The sequence below is a fragment of the Equus quagga genome, chromosome 5 (assembly GCF_021613505.1).
Source record: "Equus quagga isolate Etosha38 chromosome 5, UCLA_HA_Equagga_1.0, whole genome shotgun sequence".
Taxonomy (NCBI): Eukaryota; Metazoa; Chordata; class Mammalia; order Perissodactyla; family Equidae; genus Equus; species Equus quagga.
The window spans coordinates 2,823,044-2,850,268 of NC_060271.1; the positions used below are offsets into that span (position 1 = coordinate 2,823,044).

At 47.2% G+C, this 27,225-nt stretch overlaps 1 protein-coding gene across 6 annotated transcripts in view; it reads left to right on the plus strand.

Annotated features, from left to right (window-relative positions):
• DAB1 (DAB adaptor protein 1) overlaps nt 1-27,225 on the plus strand; it is a 395,398-nt gene that overhangs the window by 325,526 nt on the left and 42,647 nt on the right. For 5 of the 6 annotated variants that reach the window (XM_046660109.1, XM_046660108.1, XM_046660106.1 and 2 more), the window contains 5 exons: nt 3,894-4,025; nt 4,638-4,757; nt 5,211-5,249; nt 6,821-6,886; nt 13,235-13,294. In XM_046660109.1, the coding sequence (XP_046516065.1) occupies nt 3,894-4,025; nt 4,638-4,757; nt 5,211-5,249; nt 6,821-6,886; nt 13,235-13,294 (417 nt within the window). The remainder of the gene's footprint in view (nt 1-3,893; nt 4,026-4,637; nt 4,758-5,210; nt 5,250-6,820; nt 6,887-13,234; nt 13,295-27,225) is intronic. The other variant, XM_046660111.1, reaches the window with a different exon arrangement.

Consider the following 27,225-nt stretch of genomic DNA (forward strand, 5'->3'; position numbering starts at 1 on the left):
GATGAGCTCTTTAGATTATCTGCAGCCTCACTTACCTGAAGTTCACCTCTGGGAGGAAGGGTGGACTGGATAGACCAGGTTGACCTCTGGATTGTTCCTGGAATTCTTCGGTGACAACTTTCATCCACACCGTAAAGAACAGGGTTCAGAATGGGAGGAATACGTGAAGCTGTGGAAGAGAAGCAGGCTGTCTTGAAAACTCTATCTTTAAAATACCTGCTTTTATTTTTTGGCAGTACTTTAATATCTAGACTAGTTTTCCAAGACAAAAACTATTTTCCAAAGGAAATGTAGAAGGGCAACCAGAATCTGCCTTTCCTCTACCTTTTCCCTCCCTCTCCAGCCTAGTATTTTCTGCTGCCTCCAGAACAACCCATGATGCTCCAAGAATTCCCCACAGAAACACTCCTAGAATGAGCAGTCTTTGTCTCCTGTGGCCCTGGACCCCACTTTGCCTTTCCAGCCTTGGCTGCTTAACAGAAACCACAGATGGCCAGGCTCCTGAGAACACACTTCCAGATCACGCTGTCTTGACCTTTCCTTTGAGATCCTTATAGCTGGTCTTTACCCCAAACCTTCTGATACATGACCCTCTCTGACCTCAGATACCTGACAGGACAGCCTCAGCTCTACCTTCTTACCCAGCTCTCCCCTTCTCTTGCCTTCCTCTTGCCAGCTTGTCGGGGGATCATGGCTCTGTTGTTGACTAGGGAGCCAGGAGTCTAAGGGAAGGTGACCTTGATTCGACACAATATTATTTCCTCTTTTGAAAGCTTTGTCACCCTGACTAGGGAGAATGAGGCCTGGTTTAGGACTAGTTCTGCCAAAACGCTCTCTGACCCTCTGTCCTTTCATGAATAAACTCAGAGTTGACCTGTGTGATGTATAAGGTTCCTCTGGCTCCAATTGTCTTTGATTGTGCTGATAAAATCTGCTTAAGACATGGAGCAGTTTTGAGGCTCAGTGAACAAGTATTTGCCAGATCCTCTGAGTTGCTGAGATGAACGTGGTGATACAACTGTGGCATTAGCAGGATTGTGATGTCTTTGTATTTCCAAGTATCTGTGTTTTGTATGCGTGGTTAAGGGTGGAGAAAGTGGAGACATATTCCCTCACTGACTCTTAGTTTCCAAATGAATGAGCCACTTTCACAGTAATCCTTTTTAACATGTCATAAAATTAACTGTGGGAAAAGATAATGGTACAAATATCTTTAAGCACTCCACGCGCACACACAGTTATACTTGGTGAGGCAAGTATATTATTAGGTATCATCAGGCATTAAAAATGTTTTGATTTTAAAACACTTAATGAGGAGGCCCAGATAAATTAAAACATCTCCATCTGCTGTGTGCATAGGAAGTGATATTTGACCACTGCACAGTCATCTCCAAATCTAATTCCACCAGGAAGACTTCTAATCGCAGTTTAATTTCAGAGCAATATCCCACTTGGCAATCAATAAGGCACTGTCGTCAAACTTTGATTTAGTAGGAGACGAGGATAACATTCTGCACATTATCCAGAGAGAGAAATACTTTCAGCAAAGGCAGAGAAGGAGAACATGTTTGTCTCCCACTTTCTCCTGCTGCCTACCATTCGAGCTCACAGAAGCCTATAAATCAATACCCCCATGTTGTGTGAGTGTAAATCTCATCAATTTTACATCATTAACACCATAAAAAAGCTACCGTTCTTCGAGCAGCTTTCCTCTGCTAGCTAAGTATGTCCTCTTAATGAAACGAGAATAAATAGATCCTGATTATTTTACTAACAACGCTCCCTTCTTCGCCAACTTTATTTGTGTTGAAATACACTAAAATTAAACAATTACCCTTATGACCACTTGAGGAGCTGAGGTGACTGGGCAGTGACACCACCCCTCAAGTATGATGTACAGTAGGCAGCAGGCAACCTGGACAGAGCATGAAGCTGAAGGGAGAGCTCCCAAGAGTAGTCAAAGAGGTTAATGAATATCAGACTCTAGAAGGTTAAGGTGTATCAGCAAATTCTACTGCAGAAGTGATTCCTAAACTCAGAAGCCTGGAAAGATGGCAATGGGCTGGGAATGGACATTATGGAAGGCCAGGACGAATGGTCCAGAACTACGATGATGACCATCGTGAGAGCCAGATGCCCGCTGTTCCAAAATGCTGGCTGTGTGGTTCAAGGTCCTAATGCCTAAAGGATCTGGGGAGATGAAACAAGACCTTAGAGAACATCTACTCCAGTGGTTCCCAACATTTTCATAACAAAGTTCCCCTTGTGTTACATTCTCACTCCATGGACTCAGTAACGAGGAAGATTTTTTCCACCAAAAAAATGCATGTATAATCATTCACTCTCCTCTTTGGATTCTTTGAACTCATAACTAATTGCCAAAGAGAATCTGCTCAAAGATTAGCTAAAGAGGACAACAGTAACCTGATACAATTCCAGTAAATTGGTGTTTTTATTTGCATGCACAATGAAATGTGTAGTCTTATCAGCAATAATTATAACTTTCTGTTTAGCTTTTTGAAATATTGAAAATTGCTTAGGACCTCTTTTTATTACCTTTAATGACCCCAGTAGACCCAGGGCTTTGGGTTAAGAGCCATGGATCTGGCACAAACTTCTCATTTGATAGAGCAATAAACTGAGGTCCAGAGAGGTACAGTGAGTGCCTTGGGTTCACATAGTGACTAGAATTCAAGCCTCTTAACACCCAGTATAATGAAAAGGCCCGTTATAAGGACTTTAAACATGTCGTATAACACCCAGACGCATACATAAGCCTTTACAGAATACTGTTGAGTGAGGATTGCTTTAAGTAGGTTTAATATAGGAAAATGGCCATAAAAATCAACATCACCAAAAGGATGGTGAATATTATTTGTTGCAGCTTAGACAATAAAAGCAGGAAGCTCAGTTTCAAAAGATTTTCAAATTGCTGATCAGCTATCCCAATTTACTTTAGATGATCAGTTATCGGCCAGGCACAGTGCAAGGTGCCGGGATGATAGAGACGAGGAAGACAGAGCCTGGTGGGGAAGGCCGACCAGGAATAGGGCAAACATGGCAGAGAAGGCAGGTCCCTGGGAGCAGGGGCCCAGGGAGCTGTGTGCGAGGACTCCATCAGGAGTGTCGTTATCACGGGAGACTAACGTGCTACGGAAACACGGAAGAGGGAGGAATTACTTCTGCAGGGAGAGGGAAGGCCGGCCTTTTTCAGGGACAGTTTCACAGAGGTGGTGCTGTTTCAAATGGCCTTTGCAAGAGGAATAGGATTCGGGTCAGTACATAAAAGAAGGAACAGACAGACAAGACAGAGGAACCAACCTGTGGAAAGCCTCAGAGCTACGGGGGACCCGACCTCTAGCCCAAGCAGTGACTTTGGACAAGATAGAGAAAGGTGTTCGTTCCTCAAGACACCCTATCACCATCTGTCAGAAAGGTGTTGTAACCATGTAAACGTCTGGGTCTATGATGTGAATGGCGCCCCGTGTAGTCGTGCAGTGGACATCTTCCACTGTGGCAAGCAGCTGCTCTGCGTGTGTCAGTGTGTTAAGTGTCAGCCCAGAACTTAGACTGGGCTGTGTCATGGAGAAAGACATCTCAGAGCCCACACCCTGAGTTAGACTGGCTGGCTCCGGCAAGCTCACGGAAGCCACCGCACAGACGCTCGTTCAACATGTGAACGGTCCTGTTTGTCTCTCTGGTCACGGCATTAAGACCAGGGAGGGATGCCTCCATTTCTCAAGGGCAGGCATAGCTCTCCTCCTCCCATCTGGACCAAACAGCTTTTCCAAAGCCCTTGGAGCCTCTTCACACGTAGCTGAAACACATCTCTTATTGATCAACAGCTCGAAGGGAAAGTCCCTTGAAATATGTCTTCCTTTTGTCTCCGATAGGCCCTTCAGCATCATCATGCTGTTCACGAAATTTCCTACATTGCAAAGGACATCACAGATCACCGGGCCTTTGGATACGTTTGTGGGAAGGAAGGGAATCACAGATTTGTGGCCATAAAAACAGCCCAGGCGGTGAGTATCCCACCCAAGGAGGGCGCCTTCCTTGTAAGCTCAGGGGACAGCACAGCCACACTGCTGGTCTTTGAAGGCCCACTCTGATGTCTGGCTGAGCGGTGCTGACTCTCAGGTTCCCATCTAGAAAAGATAGACAGCCTCGGAGTGAGGAAACGTGCTCATGCCCATCTAGTTGTTGGTTTTTCTAATGGATATTTCTTAATGACTACTTATTTTCCTCTCTGATTAAGCTGGATGGAGGCACAGTATACAAATAAGTTTCCTTGTGTTCATAGCCTCATTTAAAAAGAAAATAAGAGAAAATAAATAGCTATTTTGCATAAGGCCTACCCTAATTTTATTGTATTCGAAATTACTAATAAATAAAAGTAATGCTTTTTATGCTTATGATTATTATGAATTTGCAAATATAATTAGTTGAAGAAATGAACTTTAGCCTAGATGCAATTTGCTAAACCAACATAAACAAGGTAGAATTAATTAAAGATGGAATGCTTTCAGTTTAGTAGAAAAAGCAAGGACCGCTGGTTGCAGCAGGCAAAACGGAACTTGGTGGCTGCGGCTCAGGGCCGTTCTCTCATTAATGCGCTTTACCACCTTTTACTCCAGGCTGAACCTGTTATTCTGGACTTGAGAGATCTCTTTCAACTTATTTATGAATTGAAGCAAAGAGAAGAATTGGAAAAAAAGGCACAAAAGGATAAGCAGTGCGAACAAGCTGTGTATCAGGTATACCCGTGACTTTATCCTGGTTCCAGAGACGAGTGGGGCTCAGAGTAAACAGGTGGAAACTGACAGTCAGGGCTTCTCCTCCTGCTGCCAAGTGGAAATGAACAAAGAGCGAAGGTTCCCGTGTAAATCACAGGCACCGAGGCAGGCGCTAGAGAGGCTCCCTCATTCTCTGAAATGCCAGACGCCTCAGAGAAAGTGGGATCTCGAATCCGGAGGAGGATTTCAGGGCAGGAGGACTGAAGAAATGCAGCTGCCTTGCTATTGTTAACGATGGGGGTGGGGAGCCGCAAGGGATTTGATTTTTTTCTCTGTGTTTTCTACCTTAATGACCCAGCAGCCTATGCTGCCCAGAGCTGGTTTCTGTACTGTCCTTAATTTCTGAATATAGTCTCACATCTCTTCCTTTTCTATCCTCTGCTTTTTACCCTCCCTTCCCTCATTCTGCTGTAGACAATTTTGGAAGAGGATGTGGAAGATCCTGTATACCAGGTAATTTCTGAAACCAGTCGGGGTTTAGGGTCAGGAATGGCCAGGCCTGTGGTAGAGAGATTCTGCCAGAGACCTGAAGAATCCGCTGACTGCAGAGCTTGGAGAGCGACCAAGGTTATTTCTGACGGGGAGGGCTCCCAGCCCCTCTGGGAGCGAATTCCCATAAAAACTAACAGAAGTTTGGCTGGCATCAATAACATGGGATTTGGAGATTCGCTTCTCCCTTCTTGCCCCGCCTCAGCACCCTCCACAATCTAAAAGTTTGATCCCAGAGCTGAAGGTTTTCAAGAGTCTCTTGAATATTCTGAGTTCGTTAGAGAGACTGTGAATAATGAGGTGGCCTCCCTGAGTTAAGAAGCAGAGATGGGGACTGACATTTTGACAACATTCAAATGCGAACCCGAAGGACAGTTTATAAGCTTTAGAAAGGCTGTGAGGGGAGTCCTCGCTGGCCGCCAGCAGCCGGGCTGCCCCTCTGATTGCCGGCTCTTGTCCTAGGACCTGTTGTGAGGAGGGAAAGGGCCATCCTGGAGACCTTGCAGCCTGCAGCTTTCTCTGGGCTCTCCTCTAGGTTGCAGCCTAGGTGAGAGTAGAGAGGTGATGTCTCTTGAGTTCAATACGTGCTCTGTTCAAACAGACACAGAAAAGAGGGAAGAGAGGGCCTCTCCTGCCCTGTGCTTATTCCCAAGGAGAGAAAGAAGCCACAAATTTGACTTGTTGGACATAAAAGAAAACCTAAAATTTATATTTCTAACTGGGACACACATGGCTTCTATGTGTGTGTGTCACAGATGCGTTATATGTAAATGCATGTTTTCACACAGCTGGTACCACGATGATGAAAGTAAAATAACATGGATTTTTAAAAAGTGATATAATATGGAAAAGCTGAAGTGGAAGAAGTATCTAGCATATATACAAACGAAAGTCCCAGATGCACTTAACGACATTCGCTTGCTCTAGAATGCTGAGGGCAAGGATTTGTGATAATATGAGCTCAGCCAGATGAAGACTCTTGCCCTCTTTGAAATGGCCCAGGACTTTAGAGTCTGAAATAGGCACTATAAAATTTGATTTTCACTATTTAAACCTGAGAATGTAAAATAAGGTGATATTTGTAGGATGAGGGAGTTTGGGGCTTCTGAGCACTTCAGAGTTGGCTTAAGACCTTGAGCCTTTGGAGGTGAAGGGAGTGGCCCTCTAACCCAAAGCTGACAAAGCTGGGATCCAGGCATTCCCACAAGACGTCATTCCCACTCAGCAGAGCCATCACGTGCAGACATTGCGGAGATAAATGCCACTGAACGAAGAGGTGGTCTCTCCAGAAAGATCTGTGGGGCCCCAGGCAATCATCCCTAAGGGACTGATGGTCAGACCTTTGCAGATTTCCTTAGAAAAGACAAGAACCTGAAGGCATGCGTGGTATTTCAGGAACTCAGTTGTCTCTTTAAGGTATTTTCTCTGGTGTCTGTTTCTTTAATGCTCACTGTGATTTGTATCTTGAATTCCAAATGCTTTTTTTCCTCTTTCTTTTCCCTTCTGAATTTTCCTCTCTGGCTGCTCCGTAATAGTACATTGTGTTTGAGGCTGGACACGAGCCAATCCGTGACCCGGAAGCGGAAGAAAACATTTATCAGGTATAAGATCGCTTCCCTCTCCCACCCTTGCACCGCTGCCCATAAATGCATGAAGGGTCTGAGGAGCCAGGGTGCTCTCCTCACCAGCTCCACGGACCTCTCTCCAGGCTTGTTTAAGCACCCGTGCGTGACTGGCTCCTAGTCCTCCTGCAATTTACCAAAAGTTTCCATGACTTATTGTGGAAATGGTTAATGGCCCGTTGGGTACCATGTTTTAATGTTTCATGGATCTTAACTGTTTTCAGTTGATTCAAAAGTCAAACATTCCAGTTCACTAAAGTAATCCACTGGAGGGTTGTTGTCCATAATATAGTACAGGCAAAGACTTTATTCATCCAATTTCTTTAAGAAGCAAACCGCACTACTGAAAATGAAGTACAGATTCAAAAATGCTATTTGAAGACAACATTGGGAATATTAATGGAATAAAGAAAGTATAGCTAAAGGTTTTACCCCTTCTGAAGGGAAGGTATATCAATATTCTTAAATGTCTGCTTATGGGAAGATCCATGAACACACTTTAGCTCATGTAATTCTCACAAATATGGGATAAAGTAGGTATTTAGGTCCCACCATTACAAGGGGAAACTGAGCCTCAGAGAAATAGAGCAGCTTCCACAGGGCTGCACCACCATTCAGAGCTGAGACCAAACCTGGGCAAGTGTGTAAAGGCAGAACTCACGCTTCTGCCTCTGCCTTCCCATCAAAGAGCCTGAGGAATTGCAGCATAGCAACACATCAAACAAATATGACGACCTCCGATTTTTCACTAATTAGAATTTTAGTCCTCATTTGAATATAAACATTGTGGAAGAAGGAAAACATTTAATGTATTTGTAAGTGATTTTAATTTTCTTAATCTACTTTGTCGTGGGGTCTGTTACCCTGCCTTGGGCATGCATTACTTGTGTAATGAAAGTAAAGCAGATTTTCAATTTCCATCAAACGCACAGAATTCTAAATGACCAAAGTGTAGCGTTAGCTCTACCAGCAACTCGGTTCAAACCGGCCCTGTGGATTAACCGTCTAAGTATTTCTATCCACTGGATCCATCTGGAGTGGATTCAAGTGCGAGGTTGTGCTTTGAGGCTTTGCTTAAAAATCATCGCTTACAAAGTTTCGGTCTTTAAACAGAAAAGTTGCAAATTTGTCCTCAGTGTCAGACTTTAAAGTACAACCTTGCAGTGTCTGAATATGAGGCCAAAGGAACCACTAACCAGTCATCCTGTGAAGACAGAACACCTTTTAAAACATAAATAGGCTGTTTGTCATAGGAGGCTCCTGAATTCAGGCTGAGCTCTGGTTGTCAGGCTCCCATTGTGCTTGGGGACTGCTGGTGGGACATCCCCGTGTCCTGGGAAGAACTGGTTGAGGCAAGTGGAGAACTGCGTCCTAGTTCTGGCTCTGTCACCAACTGCGTTTGGCTGAGTGGTAGTGGGCAAGGCACTTGCCCTCTCTGAGCCTCAGTTTCCCCAATGATAAAATAGGGGTCTAATTTCTCCCTGACTCACACGTTGGCCAGAGAATGTAAAGGAGAGGCTTCATCCTGGGTCACACGCTGAGTCCATAGGATCTTAGTACCAGTGCCCACTCAGCCATCAAGCACCCTGTCAAGTTCCTTTCCTTCTCAGGGCCTCAGTTTACCCATCTGTAAAATGAGCAAATATGACTGGAGAGTCTCTCAGGCAAGGCCGTTTTCTATTCCTTGCAACGAGTGCTTCGTCAAAGACTATGATTCTTCAGAGAAGCATGTTGGCTTGCTTTTCAGGGCACAAGGCTCTTAGAAACGGTGTGTGCATGCGTGTGTATGCGTGTGTGTGCGTGCTTTTGGTAACATTTATTGAGGGCTGAGTGTGGGCCGGCTCTGTGAATGGATTTACAGGCAGTATCTTACTATATCTCACAACAACCCTGTGCGGCTTGACCTGCTGTTCCCACCTCACAGAAGAGGAAACCCCACAGAGATCCAAGACCTTGCCCCGGGTCACAGCTGGCCAGAGTTCGAGCCCCCACTCACACTCAGGCCTCTCTAACCTCTGTAAATAAATACATAAATCCTGGGGCTCTTTCCAGCTGAGGATTCCCTGATACTGAGTTTCACCATTAGATTCTGTGTACGGTTCAAGTCACTATCTAAAAATCAACTTGTTTCACAGTCCTGTTAACAGGAGGCACTATTTAAGAGGTTGAATATTTGATCACCCTCTGTGGGAGAGGCCTCTGGTCCTTCTCTCTGCATTGCTGGTCAGCTGGGCCTCAATTTGCTTAACAAGAGGTGAGCTCTGGGGCCTAAAGATAAGACTGGGCTTTGAAGGAGCTGCTATTAGGAGCCTCCTTTTTTTTAAGGGCCCACAAGTGTTCCATAGCTGTTCCTCCTGAGTAGATTGCCATGTTTCTTATGCTTCAGCTTGGCCCACGATGGTTTCAGATTTTATTCCATCCCCTGTTTTCTGGAATGAGGCAAACAGATGTAGGGCCTAATCCTTTAACTGTTTTGTGTCCTTGGGTGAAGGACATAACTTCTGTATCTCAATTTCCTGGGCTCTAACATAGGGATACTCTGTTACCTGCTTCTGGAAGTGACGTGAAGATGTGAGGCGAGAGGATGGCACTTGGTACGGAGTAGGTTCTATGTCAATGTTAGTTCATGTTACCTCCTCATATCGTCAGTATCAGATGCTGTTCAGGATGTCTTAGGTGATGGAGTGAGTGAGGTAGAAAGCGACTGCTCCCCCGTCTTGTCAGAAGCCCAGCAGAAAGCTGCAGCCTCGCCCGACTTTGCTGTTTTAATCCAGCATAAGGGAGGGGAGACAACTGAGTATGCGGAGTGCCGCTTCAAGGATCAGCAGTCTCGTTTTCCAAACTGGATTCATAATAACAATTGTCTTTCTCTTTGTATGTCTCAGAAAACGTTAGCCTCATCTTATTAAAACAACACAGAATCCCACATACAAAGGGTTTTTGCACCTCACTTAATTGTGACCCTTCCAAGGACTCAGTGGGGTAACAAGACGGCTGCAATGACTTGTTTTAAACGTAAGACACTCGGGCCCCTCCAGCTGAAGCGCTGGGCCCACGGCCAGAGCTCCCTAGAAGCTTAGCAAGCGTCCTGTGTAAGAGAGAGCAGCTTTCCACGCAGTCGTTCTCCAAGTTCATTCACTCGAAAATCGTTTTTAATCACCTACGATGTGTCAAGTACCGTTATTTTAAAATAATAAGTCTCTAATCCTGTGTCACCCAACCCTTAAACTGCCTCTCCACACTACTAATATGTTGCTGAGCTGGAAGTGTCTTCTGTATGTACAGTACTCAATGTATAGTTTTCACAGTAGTTTCACATCTGTTAACTTGTTCGTTCAAAAGGTAATGATGTATGGAGCACCTCGCATGTGCTGGGCACATGGTCTTGTAGTAGTGACCACAGCACGTCCCACCCTCAAAGAGTTTATAGGCAACCCCTTGGATGCTCACAACAACCAGATGAGGAGCCTGAAGTTCAGAGAACAAAGTGACCTCTCTGAGGTCACACAGCACGTGGCAGAGCCAGGATTAGGAACGAGCTCTCCCGTTTCCTTTTGGTCCAGAACTGTTATCACTCTACGTCGTGTTCCTGACATGGTCTACACACTGAAAGGACCAGGCGGGCAGAGCTGAGAGCCAGGACCAAGGCTCGCTCTGGTCTTGGTCCTGTAGCACCTGTGCCCGTGTTCTGCCTCAGCACACACGTGGTAAAGGTTTGATGCTTAGACGTTTCGTGTTTAACCAGTGTTTACAGATGGAGGAACAAGGATGAGAAGATATCGGCCTGCCTGTAGCAAGCTTGCAGAGCAGTGGGGACACAGAGGAGTGATAGGCAGCTGCAGTGTGGTTGACAGTGCCCATAGAAGACAACACACATTGATGCCTTACTTTGGTGGCCTGGTTACTTTCCATCTCCCCAACAAGACAAGGAGCTCTGTTCAGCCAGGGGCCATATCCGTCTTGTCCCCATCATTGTTCCAGGCAAAGCACAGTGCAGGCCACGTAAGATGTACTTAGTAACTTTTACTTTTTAATGAAAGGATGCACCAGAGGTTACAAGAGTACAGAGGAAGGTTCGAACTAGGCCTAGAGAGTCAGGCAAGGCTCCCAAGAAGATGTCCTGGCTGAGATAAATCTTAAAGCACAAACAGGCAGATTGATATCTCGCCCATGGGAGAGCCAAGCAGAAAAGCGTTTTCAATTATGCAAGTTTGGGTCTGTCCGTCCCCCTGCTTCTTCTCCGTTTGCAAGGATAATTGACAGTCAGCAGCAGTTCAACTTGCTAAGGGCCCACGGTGAGCAGTGAATTACGGGGAACAGAAATTCTGCTCGTTGTGCTCAGGAAAGGGTAAGCTAGTAAAAATAAAAGTGAGGGCTGGTGATTTATTGGCCCTCGTTAACAAGGGCTCTGTAGGCATTCTCAGAGGGTTCCTTTTAGATGGAGCCCAGTTATCAGGAGCAAAGAAATTACATTCTTCAATGGCCCCCTGCACACTGAGGTTTGCAAGAGCAGCTCTGAAAGTGTGCATCTTCTGCATGTGCGTGCTTGCTGCTGGGCCAGTTTTCTCCAAGAATGTGCACACGCTTCCAGGAGTGGAGGATGTGGTGTCAAAGAGAAAAGAAGCAACCAAAACAGCTGTAGGGACAGTGGGAATGGGGTGAGACGCGGCTGTCTCTATAGTGTAGTGGTGAAGAGGCACACTGCCACGCTCAGCCACCTGGCCCCGGCCCCTGCCCCTGACCGCAGGGCCCTCTCCAGGCTTCATCTTCCTCCTCTGCAACATGGGGACAGTCGTCATCCTCACCTGACTGACTTGTCCTGAGGGTTACGTGAGAATGTACGTCAACACATACGTAAGAGGGCCTGCCACATAGAAAGTGCCCCGTCCACGTTAGCACACACTGTTAGTAATAAATGTCTTGTTTGGTAACCCGAAAGAGGTAGGTTTGATTACTTACGTGTTTTGAAACTTTGGGCAAATTTCCCTGACATCTCTGAGCCTCATTTTCTACTATTTAAAGTGGAGACTATAATACCAACATTTTAGGGTTATTGTAAGGACTTTAAGTTAAGCTAATGAGAGTGAAAATGACAAAGGGACTCAAGGAATAAGCTCAACTCCTTCCTTCTCTGAGAAGAACGGAATGGTCAGCTGGTCCAAGCTGAAAGATACTTTTCTTTCACTATTCCATGCGTTCCTCTGTGGGACGTTCACCCAGCAGACGTTTGCTGAGTGCCTGCTGGTGTTTGGCACTGTGCCTGCTTTAGGGAGCTCCCAGTGTGATGGAAAGGAAGGTTATCAGACAGTTATAAAACCACTGCTGACTCCTCCCTCCAATGGAGGTGAGCTGAGCTGTGCTGGCTGCTAGGAAAGAGCAACTAATGACTGCTTTTGATCTGGAATGTTCCCATGCAAAGCCAGTAATTGACTCATGAGAAAAGTATTCAACATACCTAATGTTGTTGGTGTTATAAAATATGTTCATAGACCTATTTATATAATGTGTCAATGACAAAAGCTATCGTGTTAACATTTTACTGTATTGCGGTTCCTAATAATTTTTATTTACTATCTATTTTCTCATTTGATCCTCACAACAGTCTGAGCGAGAAGCAGAGCCAACAGCACTCATTTGATAATCATGAAGGTCAGAGATGCTGAGCGACCTGCTCAGGGCCCAGTAAGACAGCTGGTTGAGTCAGAGAAGAGAGGGAAGGGAGAAGGTACAGACATGTGTTAAAAACAATCAGGATTTTCTGGATTCTAGTCTCACGCTTTTTGTGCCATTTATGGGCCTTTCTCTTGAAAAAGCCTTTGGTAATTATCACATAGCCTGTATGTGATCCCAACAGAAGCTGTACTTTGTTCTAACACCTTGATATTTGCTATATTTTCAAGAGCCCGGGTCTGTCTTAGTAAGGAGCGGCTTCAGCTCAGCTGCAAACTATTGTAATCACTTTGGACAACTCAGAGCTCCTCTCTGGGCCTCATTTCTGTCTTTGGTGAAATGAGGGTGACTTTTTGCACCACGTGATCTCTGAGGTCTCTGCAGCTTCCTGTGCTGTGAATCTGTAAGGAGCCAATGGCAGGGACAGCCTGCAAACAGTTGTTGACTGGGTCACACACCCTCTCCTCGTGCGCTATTCCTGAGGGAAGGAGCCTGGCCCGAGGCCTTCACTAGTCAGCAGCCCCTGCACTCTGGGCCCCTTGGACCTCAGGAGCTGTTCTCGTACACACTTAGCAGGCTTCGAGTTGAAGTCTGGTTTCTTCATTCTTAGAAAGTGCAGTACCAATGCTGACCGTGTTGCATTTGATTTTTCCCTAGGTTCCCACCAGCCAAAAGAAGGAAGGTGTTTATGATGTGCCAAAAAGTCAACCAGTAAGTGTAAGTATCCTCCCTTCTGCCAGGTCCCCGTGACCTGCGTACATACTGAGCCTGTGTCTGCAACCTAAGAAAGGGAAATGCTCTTCTGGATAAGTGTCGCAACTCATATGGCTTTGCAGGGGACTGCATGCTGGGGACTCTGCACTGGGGCAGGTGGCAGGAGGCGTAAGGCAGAAATGGGGGTGCTGAGGAAGAGGGGCCAACCTGGACCAAGGTCTGGCCCCTTGAGTGGAGTGAATTGAATCGTGCAAACCAGTGTGTCCAATGGACCCAAGGTTCAGGTGTTCCGCGGTGAAAGTCTTCAGCCAGAGACTGTATTCTGCCTGCTCAAACAGGCAACAGTGCCTTGGTTCTGGGAAGAGAGCTGCCCATCTAATTTGAAAGTGGTGGAGAAGCTTCAGAGGGACCATAGGAGAAGGGCTGGCCAGGTCTTTTGGAGTCTTGAGGGTTTGGGCAATGTGTAGAGCACTGTGGGAAAGGCTGCGTGTAGCGGGCTTGCAGAGAACCCACGGGGTCCACTGCGTCTAGACCACATCTGCTGGTGGGACTCTTGGAAACTGAGACACAAAGGAAAATCCCCAGTTCTGTGGGACTGCCCCAAACCACTGCTAGGCCCAAACCCATGTTTAGGACTTCCAGTTGGCACTCAGAAGGCACCCTCCATACATAATTCAGGCAGCACGGGGGAGCCAGTGAAGGCTCTTGAGCTGGGGACGTGTGACTTTGCCACCCCTATGTAAAAGGAACTAGGGTATTTAGTCAATAGTGATTTCATTCAGCTCCACAACGGGTGGAAAAATCACAGGCTTTGAAATCACGCAGACCCTCAAGAATCCCAGCTCTGGCCCTAACAGAGCAGTTGTGAGGCTAAGTGACTCTTATCCAGAAAATTATTATCAGTTCTGGACCCTACACTGTAAGAGACATAAAGACACACCTGCAGATTGCAACATTAGATTGATAAGGGGATTTGAAACGCCATCCCATGAGGAACAGCTGAAAGACCTGGAGGAAAGAAACCATGAATCTGTGGGAGTCCAAAGGGCCGCTGTGCACGAGAGGCCTATGCTGTCTGTGTCAGCCAGCTCATGGGACTGAGACCAGTGGACCAGTGGTGGCAGTGCAAGGAAACCAGTTCCAGCTCAGAGTGAGTGGGACCTTCCTGACAGGCAGAGCTGTTCAGGGTGGAACAGCCAGCACCTAGGAGAGTGAGCTCCCCATCACCAGAGCTGCACAAGAAGAGCCTGGAAGAGCACCCGTCAGAAAGACCCAGGTGGGGGGAATTCTCATGTGGAATGAGGAAAGTGGGAGAGGAGCTCTTGTGCCTTCCCAACCTGAGCTTCCCGATTCTCCGGGTTGGAGTCTCTGGTCCAGACTTACCCCCCGCCCCCACCCTCCTTTTTCCTGGTGATCAATGTCCCTTTCTCTGTCACACTCTACAGTATCTTGAAACCACCATACCCTTCCTAAATATGCTTTCAAAACCCAGTGCATGTTAGTTTTAATGAAAAAACCTATCCGAGTACAGGCTCCTTTTCACAAACCTGAGTGTGGAAACCTGATAGAGAACATGCAGTGTGGAGGCGCCCAGGAAAAGCAGTTTTTCTCCCTGAGGCCTTTGCGTCTAATCAAGCTCCTTGTCACCGCCACCCTGGTCTGCTCTTCGTGTCCCAGTCTGGTCAGCTCCCATCACACAGCTCCCTACAATTCAATTTGTAGCTAAATTCCCTCACTTGCCCCTAACAGCTTTAGATGCGTGAGGACACACACCGCGTCTGCTGCCTGCCCAGTTTCTATGAATTTATTAGCCCGAGCTTAACAGCTGTGAAAAAAAGATCCAAGCTCCTTAGCCTGTTGTCCGCAGCACTGGGGTCCCAGCTCAGCCTGCATCTCTGGGCTCCCTCCTCCTGGTCCAGCTCTGCTGACCCCACACTTTCCTGGAGGAGTCGCGCCCTCCCCCACTCTGCAGCCCTCCCCTCACCCAGCTGGGCTTCAGGCTCTGCCCTCAGGGAGATTTTCTGGACTCCTGCCCCAAACAGTGCCAGCAGATCACGGCTCCCTTTGTGGCCCCGTTCCCTGTCATTCCTCTGTTAACAGCACTTACACACAGTGTCAGAATTCTCCCATTACTTCCAGCAGCTTCCCGAGGTCCGTGTATTACCAGAAGCAAGCCCAGGGCCTGGTTCCTGGAAGCCAAACAACACAGCTGCTCTAGGAATATTTAATAAATATATGAACGACCTTACCCTGTGGAAGGAATTTATGAAAATCCCTGGTACTTTCTTTTAAGGGGAATTCCCTGTCTTTCTGACTCTAAGATAGTCATTAAGTAAACATCCTAAGGTTTTGCTTGGAAAATATCTGGGCTGCCTGAATGGCCTGCAGTGGCTCCCAATCCCCGTTCCCACAGTCCTAGAAGCATCTGACGGGGGTGATGGCTTTTCCATGAGCCATTTCAACATTTCCAGAAGCCTCAGGGAGGCAGCGGCTGACAGCACAGGCTGCAGTGGAGAGGCAGACGGCTGCCGCTGCTGCTGCTGCCTGTGGGGCTTCTGACGAGTCTCCCTGCCCGCTGAGTCCCAGTGTTCTCCTCTGCTGAAGGGGCTATGGAACCTAACTTGCAAGATGGTTTTGAGGAGAAAGTAGTGTCTGTTTTGCAAAGTGGATCCCACTTTTCTAAACGTCCCAGGGGTGCTTTAAGTACCCCACGTCCCTCCCGTTCTGGATCTTGCTGTCCCCTGGACTTGCCCTGTGGACCTGCCTCTCTGACCAGTGCATGTGCCCTGGGATAGCTCTGCGGTCTCAAAATCCCTGCTGTGAGGTTGCTGTTTGCTCCCTCCCCGCCTGCTCCTTTCCCAGAAGGACAAACAGACCAAACACGACCAAAACCACGCAGGTCTAGCAGCTTCCAGGGGATTTGGGGGCCTCCACGAGTTTCCCACAAGAAGGGAAACTGCCCGGCGGCCTATTGCTCTGGGTACCACCTGGTTTCTTCTTCCTTGGGTCCAGGGCTGCACAGAGCCCTGGTGAGGGACTCAGCTTGGGGCCGTCGTTGGGGAAATCTGCCAACCAGCCCAAAAAGAATGGCCGCCTGGTCCCCAGAGTCAGATCTAGGTGCAGTGTGGTCCCGGCCACTTACTAAGGGCCCTTGAGCAGCTTTTTGCATCTCTGAGCCTCAGTGACGCTGTCTGAAAAAGAAAGTAATGGCTGCCTTGTAGCTTTGTTTGGAGGATTAACGGAGATGTTTATGTAAAACCTTTAACAGGCGATAAGGATTAAGTTAAATGAGAACATTTCCATTTATTGCTGTTACAAGCAATATGCCAGCAAACAGTTCTCACTGAGCTGGGGACTGCCAAGTATTCGAGATGCTTACACACCTCCTCCAGGAGGCCTGCCTTACCCCGGAGTAATCAGCCCCTCTGGGATACCTCTGTGCTTCTCTTTGCAATGATCGCAATGGGTAATCTTTCTTGATGTATCCACATGAGCCGTTGGACTTTGAGTTCCATAAAACCTTGGCTTTGGGGTTACTGATAGCACCTGCCATAGTTTTGCGCGAGCACTAAGTGAGCTGAGGTGTGTGGATGAGCCCAGGGCTTGGTGCGCTAGCTGTGAGCTGTTACTATCCTCTGTTTCCCCTGCTTTTCTGTGAGCTCCTTGAAGACAGCAATCCACTTTTAATCATCACTGCCTCTCAAATAACTCTTGTTGGGATTTCTGATCTCTTTCACGGTTTAATGGTAGCTCTTTGCCCAGGAAGAAACCACACATGCACGTGTAAATGTCTGTAGCCTTGGAGCCCACGAGATCCCTCCATCTCAGCCCTAGAGCCTCTGTCCCAGAGCCTGCCACTGGCTCGTCATCTCTCCTCTGTAGTCAGAGATATCCTCAGGAAGAGGCAAATTTGATTACTGGGCAGCAGAAGGGGGAATCTTTGTATTTCTTACTGGTCTTACCCACCTCAGTGTATCAACTTATGGGAGCAAAGTTTGTTTTGTTTTGATTACTTGGGCTCCACGTCCAGACAGCAAGCCGATTCCGTCTTGGTACTTTGTTCCCTCAAGTTGGCTTATCCCAGCTCTAGTTCCCAGCTCCATTGCCCCATAACCTTAGGATGCTCAGCGGTACTGGCCCTTTTCTTGTTCCGCTTTCTCAAATAACACATTAAGATGCTTTTGTTTGCTTATTTTAATATGGACCTGTAGCGTCCCCTTCTTCTAGCAGATTCGTTCTTCGGGTCATGCTATGCTCCCCTCCCCCCTTTCTTAGGAACTCTGTGTCAACGTAGGGATTAATCCTGCTCCTGGAAATATACATTTCATCTCTTCCTGGTCAAGGCAGTTGGAAGCTTTGCACAGGGGCTAATCTTTCCTGTGTCTTAACTACGTGGGTTTACTTTTATGTCAGGGTCTCTGAAATCCAATGGCATAAATGCTTCCTGACAGGAAATGATAGGTGACTAGAGAGATAGGGAGGTTTCAGAAGAGAGGGTGTGACTTGGGCAAAGCTTTGAAGGATGAACAGGATTTGAGCAGGCAAAAGAGAAATGGAAGCCCCTTCTCGGCTGGTCATTGAGGTCCTTCTGGCACGTGAGTCCGTGCTGCCTTTACTTACAGCCCTGAGAGCTGATGAATTTATCATCCATTCCATCTCAAGGGGGTGACGGGAGTACAGGCAGGCTTCCTTTCTGCCAGCTGATAATGCTGGTCGTGGTCTTTAGACAAACATCCTGGCCTCTTGGGACTGTCAGAAAGGCACACTCCTGATGAGGAGAAAGGTGTCTGCTGAGCAGCCCATTCCTACATTCACTGTTCAGCACTTCGTGCCCTCTGCATTTGGGCCCCATTCCAGGTCACAGCGGGACCCAGGCAGATGGGTGGGGTCACAGTCTGCCGACATACGTACTTCAGACCTGTTCATGCCCCATGACACTGGACTTGCTTGAGACTTACTGTTTCAATGACACAGACCTAACTCAGCATGACTCATGTCATTTTTACCTGAGGAATGCTCAGCACCTTTTTTCCCCCGTCTCCCTCCCCGTGTGTAATATTCTTATGGCCGAAAAAGATCTTTTATTCTTCACCTTATAATTGCCCAGTTTAAAAGCCTTTTATATAGTTGCATTAGGCATAAAAGACTTTCTAATTATCAGTAATAACCAGTCAATGGATTGTAGCAGAACTTTTCTTGGCCTTCAAAAGAGAGATTCTTAAAGTTTGGCATAGCGGTAAAAATAAGGACACAGGTTGTCAAATTGATAAGTGGGACTTGACATTAATTTCCTTTTGATGAAATACGATTCAGAAATTGAGAGACATCATCAACCCCCTGAGATTCTTTCCTCACTTTGAGTATGATCTTTGTCAATCACTTCGACTTTTTGAGACTCATTTTCCTGATCTGAACAGTGGAAATGACAACCATCCCCTACCAACATCTTGGGGCTTTTGTGCGACTCACGAGGTGATGCGAAAGCGTTTTCTGTGAAGATGAGGGGCTGCTTTTACAGACGCTGGGAAAGTAAAGGTTGAGGGATGCTAGGGATTAGTTGCCTCCACTTATTTTCTAGGCTGTCCTATGATTAAGAGAAAGGCACGAGTCTTATAACTAGAGAGGACAAATCTGGGCTCGATAGAAGAAAAAAGATTTGAGACCATCCGAGCTGGTTTTCAGAGGAAAGGACGTCCTCTCAGAGTAGTGAGGCCTCTGCCCCAGGAGTATTCAAGCAGGAGGTGAATGGTTCCATGAGGGGTTCCTGTATGGTGAAGCTGACTGCCGTCATCGACCTCAGAATAGTCACCTACTCTCGCATCCGTTTGCCCCTATGTTCATTAGATCTAGTGTTTACACGGTCGTCCTGCTCCCAGTATCTCAGCTCCCAAGCCAGATACTCCAGAGGCCCCGCTCCTGTCTTCGTCACAATCACCGTGGCTTTGAAGTCACCCACTCTGAAGTGCACAGAGATAAGTGTGGCATTGCCCAGTGAAGTTAGTGCTCTGGATGGAAAGAGGTTTACTGAGTATCATAATCAAGTCTTCTCACTGGGAAGCATTGGGCACAGAACAGGTGCTTAGAAAATCTCTTCCTCTTCAGTTTCCTTCTGGAGAGCTTGAGATCAGAGCTCCAGCTCTATCTGGTATGTCCTGGAAAGGAGCCATAGTGGGATAAACTGATAGAAATCCTGATGATTAGATCTGCAGTCCGGTCCTCTAGTTAGTTCCTTCCTTCGTTTTATAGTGCCAGGTCACCTGCCATGTGTCCTAGAGTCGAGGACTCACTGAACAGTGAAAAAGCAGGTAGACTTTACTGAGCATCTGTCGTGTGCTGTGGACATCCCAGGCCTGGTCTAAGTTTATCTCTTTCAGTAGCCACAACCCTGGGAGCCAAGTGACAATTATATATAAGGAAACTGAGGTTTCAAGAGGTCACATAACTCACCCGCGACCACAAAGCTGATACCTGGCAAGCCAGAATTTGAATTCTAGGTTGCTGTAACTCAGGCACCCACACAATTTCCACCAAAACACACTGCCTTTAAGATTAAAGAAAATGAGCCCTCCACCCCCTCACCCTCACCCTAATCGGAATTAGTACTTAGGCCTCAGTTCTGTCTCCCATTGCTCAGCGTTCTTGTCTTTACAACAGCACGTAGTCCTCAGGAGGCCTGGCACTCAGTGGCTGGCTGTGAACACCTCTCTCCTCCTTGGACCGAGTTTCATGAGGGCGTGCCCACGTCTGATTCATTCCTAAACCCTCACTCTGCCTGGCACACAGCTTTTGTCCTCCTAATATTGAAAAGATGTTTGTGAATCCCAAAGAACAAATGTCATGGAGAGCTGCCCACCTCTGCAGATCGGAAAGCTTCCCATTTTGCCGTCCCTGCCTCCCCACCTGCAGACGCCTGTGCGTTTCTGTGCGACACCTCTGTCTGCTTGATTTCCCTGCCCTGGGTTTAATTCAGTTTCCCTACTGCAAATGTAGGAAGAATCAATCGATTAATGTGAGGAATTGCAGGAATTCTCCGGACAACTCTTCCCTACCCCCAACCCCTATCTTTCATGGCAAATAAATTTTCATTCACAATTCAGCAGTTGGTTTTTCCTTTAGTTTGAAATCTGGATCAAGATGTTGCATAATTGGATTAAATCTCGCCTGAACATTTGTCAGTTTCACTTCCTCATTAAGCACCACATTGTAGAGAAATTATAATTATCACACGGCAGTGAACATCGATGTCACACAAGAGGAGACGGTCCCGAAGTGAGGGAAGGGAATCTGAATCTACAGATTCCCATAAATGAAACAGCAGTTGCCCCTTTTGATGTTTCTTATGCGGGCCTTCTTTCAGCTGTACTTAAAACTCGTCCTGAGGTAGAATTCTAAATTCCTAGAATCTGAGAGTCAGTAGGAACATTAAAGGTGCTATCTGGTTTATCCTCCCCACCAAGGCAAGAACCCCTCAAGAACATGTGTGAGAAGTACAGATGAACATTCCAGACTCTTTGGCTTCGGCTCCCATACCTGTAGTGACAGACCTTCACGCCTTTTGTGATCTCAGAGCTCCAATTGCTAGAAAGCCCTTCTTTTTTGAGTTCCTTTACAACTTCTATTTATTTATTTATTCATTCATTCGTCCATGCAGCACGTATTTTCTAAGAACTTCCTAGCTGCCAGATAGTGTTCTAGTCACTAAAGATATAAAGACGAATAAGATAGGCTGCTTAAGAATCTTCATGGTCTCAAGAAAACGATAGACAATTAAGAATAATTATACTCAAGATAATCAGGGCTGTAAGGAGCTGTGGACAGAATGCTGTGGGAGCCAGTGGAGGAGCAGTAGGCTTTACCTGTGGGGCGGGGGGGAGGGTTCAGTGAGGTCTTCACCCCGGGGACAGAGTTTGGGTAGAGTCTTAAACGATGATGGGAGTTTGGCACTGGAGAAAGGGTGGAACAGTATTCAGGAAGAGGAAACCAAATGTTTAAAAGTACTGAAGAGTGGAAAGCCTAATGTATCCCAAGGGCTGATGAGTATTCTGGGGTGGCATGACCACAGGATGCCTTTGTGGGAGCAGGAGACGAGGGTACCAAAGGAAGCTGCTGCAGCGGGCAGAGGACCTGCAGTGTGGTGCTGAGAAGCTGGGGTCTGCTGGGAAGCCACTGATGCTTTCAGGTGGTGGAATGGCACTATTAGAGTTGCGTTTTTCAACATCACCCTGGTGGCCTGTGGCAGGTGGCTTGGCAGGTGGGGAGACTATTAAGAGACTAATGGGATTGTATAGGTATCCATCACGTTGGAGTCAGGAAAACAGAGCCCACACCAAGTAGTTTAATTTTAATAGCTGGAACTTAATGTGGGGAACTAGTTACAAAGGTGTTAGAAGAGCTGAAAAGCCAAACAGGGTTCAGTGGGGCAACCCAGATTAGTGATAGTTGGAAGTTGCTGCCCTCCCTAGGGCTGGAAGGACAAAGGAAGGAGATGGTGTCAGCAGAACCCAGGGGCTGGGGCTGCCAGCAGGCGCTGGACCACAGAGGCAGCTGCCCAATGGGAGCTAGGACCATGACAAGAGGGGCTGTCTGGTGGAAACTAAAACCACCACAGAGGAGACTCAAGCACTGCCAGAAGGCTGCTGAAAGAGAGCTGGGAAGAAACTCACTGCTTCTCCCTTCCTCCCACCCTCCGGTTCCTGACCACTGCCTCCTGTTGGTCAAACCTAAGTGGAAGTGAGTTGGCAAGGGAGCCTGGGCAATGCAGTTTACAGGGGTCAGCCCCCTGGCATACAGCCCAGAGCAGGGGGGGCACCAAGGAGTTTGAGGGCAAAGAGGTAAGCGGTAGGCAAGTGAGGACCATTGTGGGTCCGGACCGAGGGTGAGAACCTACAGACGCTGCAGACAGAGAGAAAGGTAAGGTGGCAAGCTCTGGGAGGTCAGATGACCATACTGGGTAACCAGGCGCTATGGACCCTGACTCCTCTCCGATAGCTCTGTCATTGACGCGCATGCTGTTTTATATCTCCAACTTCTAAGAGTGTTTGTACCTCAGCCTTCATCTGCTGTCTTCAGGTTCTTGCCAGAGACAGTAATGATCCCTTTCATCTTCTCTGTTGTCAGTGAATGACTCACGTTTGGGTGGTGTCACGTTATCGCTTTGCATGGTATCTGGCTCTTTCTTCCAAGGTTGAAAAACTGGGCTGTCATGAGTGGAATCAAACAGAGTCGTAGACAGCTCGCTGGGAATCGTTCCCGAAGCTTGTTTGCCACAAATGCAAATGTGGAGGAGTAAGTGGGGGCATACGCAGTTGCTCCAGGTTGCTCGGTTGTATGTTGGCAAAAATCACATCTGGATAAAACAGCAGTCACTCCATCCCTCTGCGCACATGCCTGCCACCGATCTGGAGGAATGCTCTTCACACTTCTTATAAAACCTGGGAACCTTTAGTCAAACGAAATGTGCCCGGCAGCCTTCTGTATAAACAGACGAAAGAGGAGAGGTGGTTGAAGCTCTGTTGGAGCCTCAAGGCCTATCCACCTGGAAGCCCTCCCTCCTACCCATTCTGAAGGACGGAAGGTTCTGGAAGGGAAGAGATTCAGAGAGGCTGGTGTGAAAACCACTGTCAAAGGAACCCACTAGCTAATTCCGCAAGTGGGGAGGTCAGACGAGGAGAGGAGATCTTTCGCGTTCTCTCCCATCGGAGGCTTTGTCATTCTGGCCCCAGATCCGTGAGCACAGATTGGGAGTCAGCTCTTCGGAAGGCGGTGAAGCAGCCGAGAGCCGCCGAGTGGAAGTTAGTGGGAGCTTCGCACTGCCCAGCCGCATGGCTCCAGGCAGGGTACGCTGTCAGATTCTCCTCAGGACCCTGAACGACCTGAGTTCTTGTGAGGATTAACTAAGAGGACAGCCATGATTGCTGTTGTGTTTGGCACAGAATGGGCATGCAGTCCTTGATAAGCAACATGGCATTGCAGTTAGGACTGTGAGCCTCGCAGCCTGGCTACTGGGCCTGACATTTCTCTCCCTGAATTACCAGCTGGTGACCTTGGAAAGATTATTTAAATTTCTCTGTGCCTGGTATACTCACTTGTAAAATGAGTGTAGTGACTGTGGTACCTACCTCGTAGAGTTCTTTGAGGACTTGAGTAAGATGCTACATGTGAGGCGTTAGAACAGCGCCAGGCACCAGGCACGTGAGTAGTAAGTGCTCAATAAATCTTAGCCATCATTGTTACTATAAGCCGTTACATTGACAAAGGACTGTACCAAACGCTTCAAGAGATATGAGCATGAGCAAGACTTGGCCCGGCCACTAGGGTGCTTTTAGACTGCTAGAGGGAGTAAGATTGGTGTACAGAGCGAGAGACTGGAAGGCCGTCAATTCTCCATGCCCACGCCATAGTGTCAACAAAATCAAGTGTACCTGGGGTGGGGCTGGACTTGCGGGGGAGTGCCATGGCTATGGGATGGCGATAACAAGCAATTGTAACTTCCAAGTGTTGTGCACCCCAGCAAGCAAGGGACTGTGGTAGGCACTTGATGCATGCAAAACTTTAGGACTCTCCCAAACAATGACAAGACGTAGGTCTCTTCTCTGCCGTGAAGAATATTGAAGATCAGAGATGTTAAATCACTTGGCACTGCTATGAGAGGCATCACTAAGGGGCTGGCCCGGTGGTGCCATGGTTAAGTTTGCGCACTCTGCTTCGGCGGCCTGAGGTTCGCTGGTTCAGATCCCTGGCGCAGGCCTAGCGCTGCTCATCAAGCGATCCTGTGGCAGGCATCCCACATATAAAGTAGAGGAAGATGGGCACAGATGTTAGCTCAGGGCAGGTGTTCTTCAGCAAAAAGAGGAAGATTGGCTTAGCTTAGGGCTAATCTTCCTCAAAAAAAAAAAAAAAGAGGCATCACTAAGAGTCAAATCCAGCTCTCTGACCCTAAAACTAGGGGGACCTTGTTTATCATCCGAACTTGTGAAAGAGGGTTTGCTGTTGACAATGACGTCAGGACAATAGGCGTGTACAGGAGGTGTCTTAGGCAAACCAGGATGTATGGCCATTCTACCCAAAGCCAGCGAATTCTCCTCCTGCTGGGCCATGCTGTCTCTAAGACTAGACCACGTGAGATTTCAAACGAAGGCAGGAAGCGTCTGTCCATCTTGTTCCTGAAACTCTTTGCCAGTAGTGCTACCTGTGTTGAAGCAACCACAGTACCACCCGCTGGATGCAGGTGCCCTGAGGCGTTCTTGCTTCTTCAGTGGGCGTAAAGAAGTACTTGGAGATCTGGTCCATGGTAAGAAGGTGTGATTGAGGAGTATCTGTTAACTGCTACTTCTGTGAGTGTGTGATACTTCCTCTAATGCAGATCATTAACATTCGCAGAACCTTAACTGCAGCATCTCTAATGAGCAAAGCTTTAATATACAATTTCCCCATAAATATCCATTGATGCTGACGCTCGTTCTCTCTTGGTACAGTAATTCAGCTTTTCTGGATAGCATCATGTTGAGGCTCTTTCTTTCTCCCTAACTGCCCTTATTAGTGGTTGCAGAATAATGAACAAGCTCTAGTTTTAAATGTAGGAGAAAGAGATGAATGAATGATCATGGAGAATAAAAATAGATATATTGGTGACAGTCCCAACCCAAAGCATGCAAAACCTGTTTTTGCAATGACTTAGAAAGGAGATAGGAACATTTGCTGAGCACTTACTGGGGGCCGGGAGTGTGCACATTCTTTGGCAAGCTGTATCTAGTTCAGTGGTTCCCAAAGCCTGTGTTGCCTAACAGTCCTTTGTGACACTTAAAAACACAACTTGTTGGGCCCCACTCCTATCGATCTGCTTTTGTAAGGCTCTCGTATATTTATATATAAAGGGAGATTTACAAAGCTCCCCTGATGGGTTCCGATGCTCCACTAAGTTGATCCAGTTTAATTAACATGACAACTGTGATTGTCTCCATTTTATGGAGCCGAAGAGTGAGGTTGAGATGCTAAGGGGAGAGGGAAATAGCCTGGTTATGAAGGAGGAGTCCCTTGCTTCTCGACCTGGGATAAAGCACGGCTCACGCCCACTGTTTACACGACTCTCCCTTCTCGCCTCCCGTCTGCTCCCGCTCAGAGCTCTGTCAGCCTGTCAGCGTGTTCCCTGGGTACTGTTCCCCCTCCCCGCTCTTGTGTGCTGTCAGCCCAATATTCTGGGTTGGTTTTTTCCCCCCTTTTCTATATTTTTTAATCTCTCAGCCTTGTCTCTTTGGCTGTTTCTATGTTGTTGTTGTTTCTATAGTCACCTCGGAAGATCTGGCCCCTCTACCCCCGTCGTCATTACAGGGATAACATTTGCAGTGTGGTCTGGCCATGGGCCTCCAGAGAGGATTGGGGTGGACTGTGGCAGGCGGGCTCCTCAACTGTCCACCGTGGCTGCTTCTTCCAGAACTCTTACCTCTCATGCTAGTCTTAAAACACAGGTTGTCTGACACCTTTTTCTCCTCACTGTAGCATAATGGTTAAGAGCAAACACTCCAAAGCTAATCTACTTTGGTGAAAATCTTAGCCCTACTGTTTACTAGCTGTGGCACCTTGAGCAAGTTGATTAACCCTTCTGTGCCTCAGTTTCCTCCTCTGAAAATGAGGATAGCAATAGCACCTACATTGTCATGATAATTAAATGAGTTAATATATGCAAGTACTTTAGAATAGCGTCTGGTATATACAGAGGCAGGTCAACCTAAGCATTAGCTGTTGTTATTGCTCTGCGTGACTCCTGCCTGGCCAAAAACGGATGATGTCTTCATATTACTACTTAGCCCCTTCCTTCCTCTTCAGACCAGAACGGACTATTTGGGATACATTCTAGAGATAGAATCACCGTTTCATAATGAATGATTGGACCTCAGGGTGTGGGAGAGAGATGAATCAAGAGTAACTTGTACATTTGGGGGCTTGAGCATCTAGGTGTCAGTTGGTGGCCTTTACAGAAATCAGAAGACAAGGGAAGAACAGGTTTGGGGAAATGAAAAGTTCTCTGGACATGTTAAGTGTGAGAGGCTGAACGATATGAGATGCAATGGCTTCACCAACCGCCAGCAACTCAGGGAGGGAGTGACAAGCTCAGATATTGGCTAGACTTCAAGTAGAGAGAACTGTCGCCGGTTGACTCACCCTTGAAGCCTTGATAGGTCTGACTACTGCGAAGGACTGGGGGAATTCAGATGACAGTGCCATCCAGAGATTAGAAGGGCTATGAGAACAGCATAGCCCTGTTCTTAGCACTTTTTCTGGGACATCTCCCTAGTATTTCTTTGAAAGTAGAGCTAGGGCCATTTACTCTGATTGCGATGCCTCATTAGGTCAGATGACAGAGTGGATATGATATCTTTTCTGGAGTTTATAATAGCAAATGCCAAATCTCTGTGAGTGAGCAAGTGTGTGTGCACACACACGTGCACACACATACATGCTGAGCTTTCGAAAACACCATATGGACTCCCATCCCTTCCGCTTGGTGAGTCATGCTATCCCCAAGTTTGTTTCTGTTCAGTTTTATGTTCTCTTGTGTAAGCATGTTCATCTATTCACTCATTCTGTTTTGTTAAATGTGTCAATTCACTATAATTTCCTTCTGTGTGCCAGCCACTGGGCTATCTAGGTATTAGGAATACAAATAGGCATAAGATATAGTTTCTCGTACAAGGAACTGAGAGCCCCTACAAGGTCATAGTCTGCAGCAGAGAAGAGAGAGGTAATCAACCATTGTAGACACGTGTGATGGCCAGAGGAGGATCATCTGATCCATCCTGAGGGCCGTGGAGGAAGGCTTGGGAGAGATAATTAGACCAAAGTCTCTAGGGATTTATTACAGTTCTCCTGATGAGTAAGGATGGGAAGGGCAGCTAGTCACAGGAAATAGCTTGTACAAGGCCTGAGAGGGTAAGGAA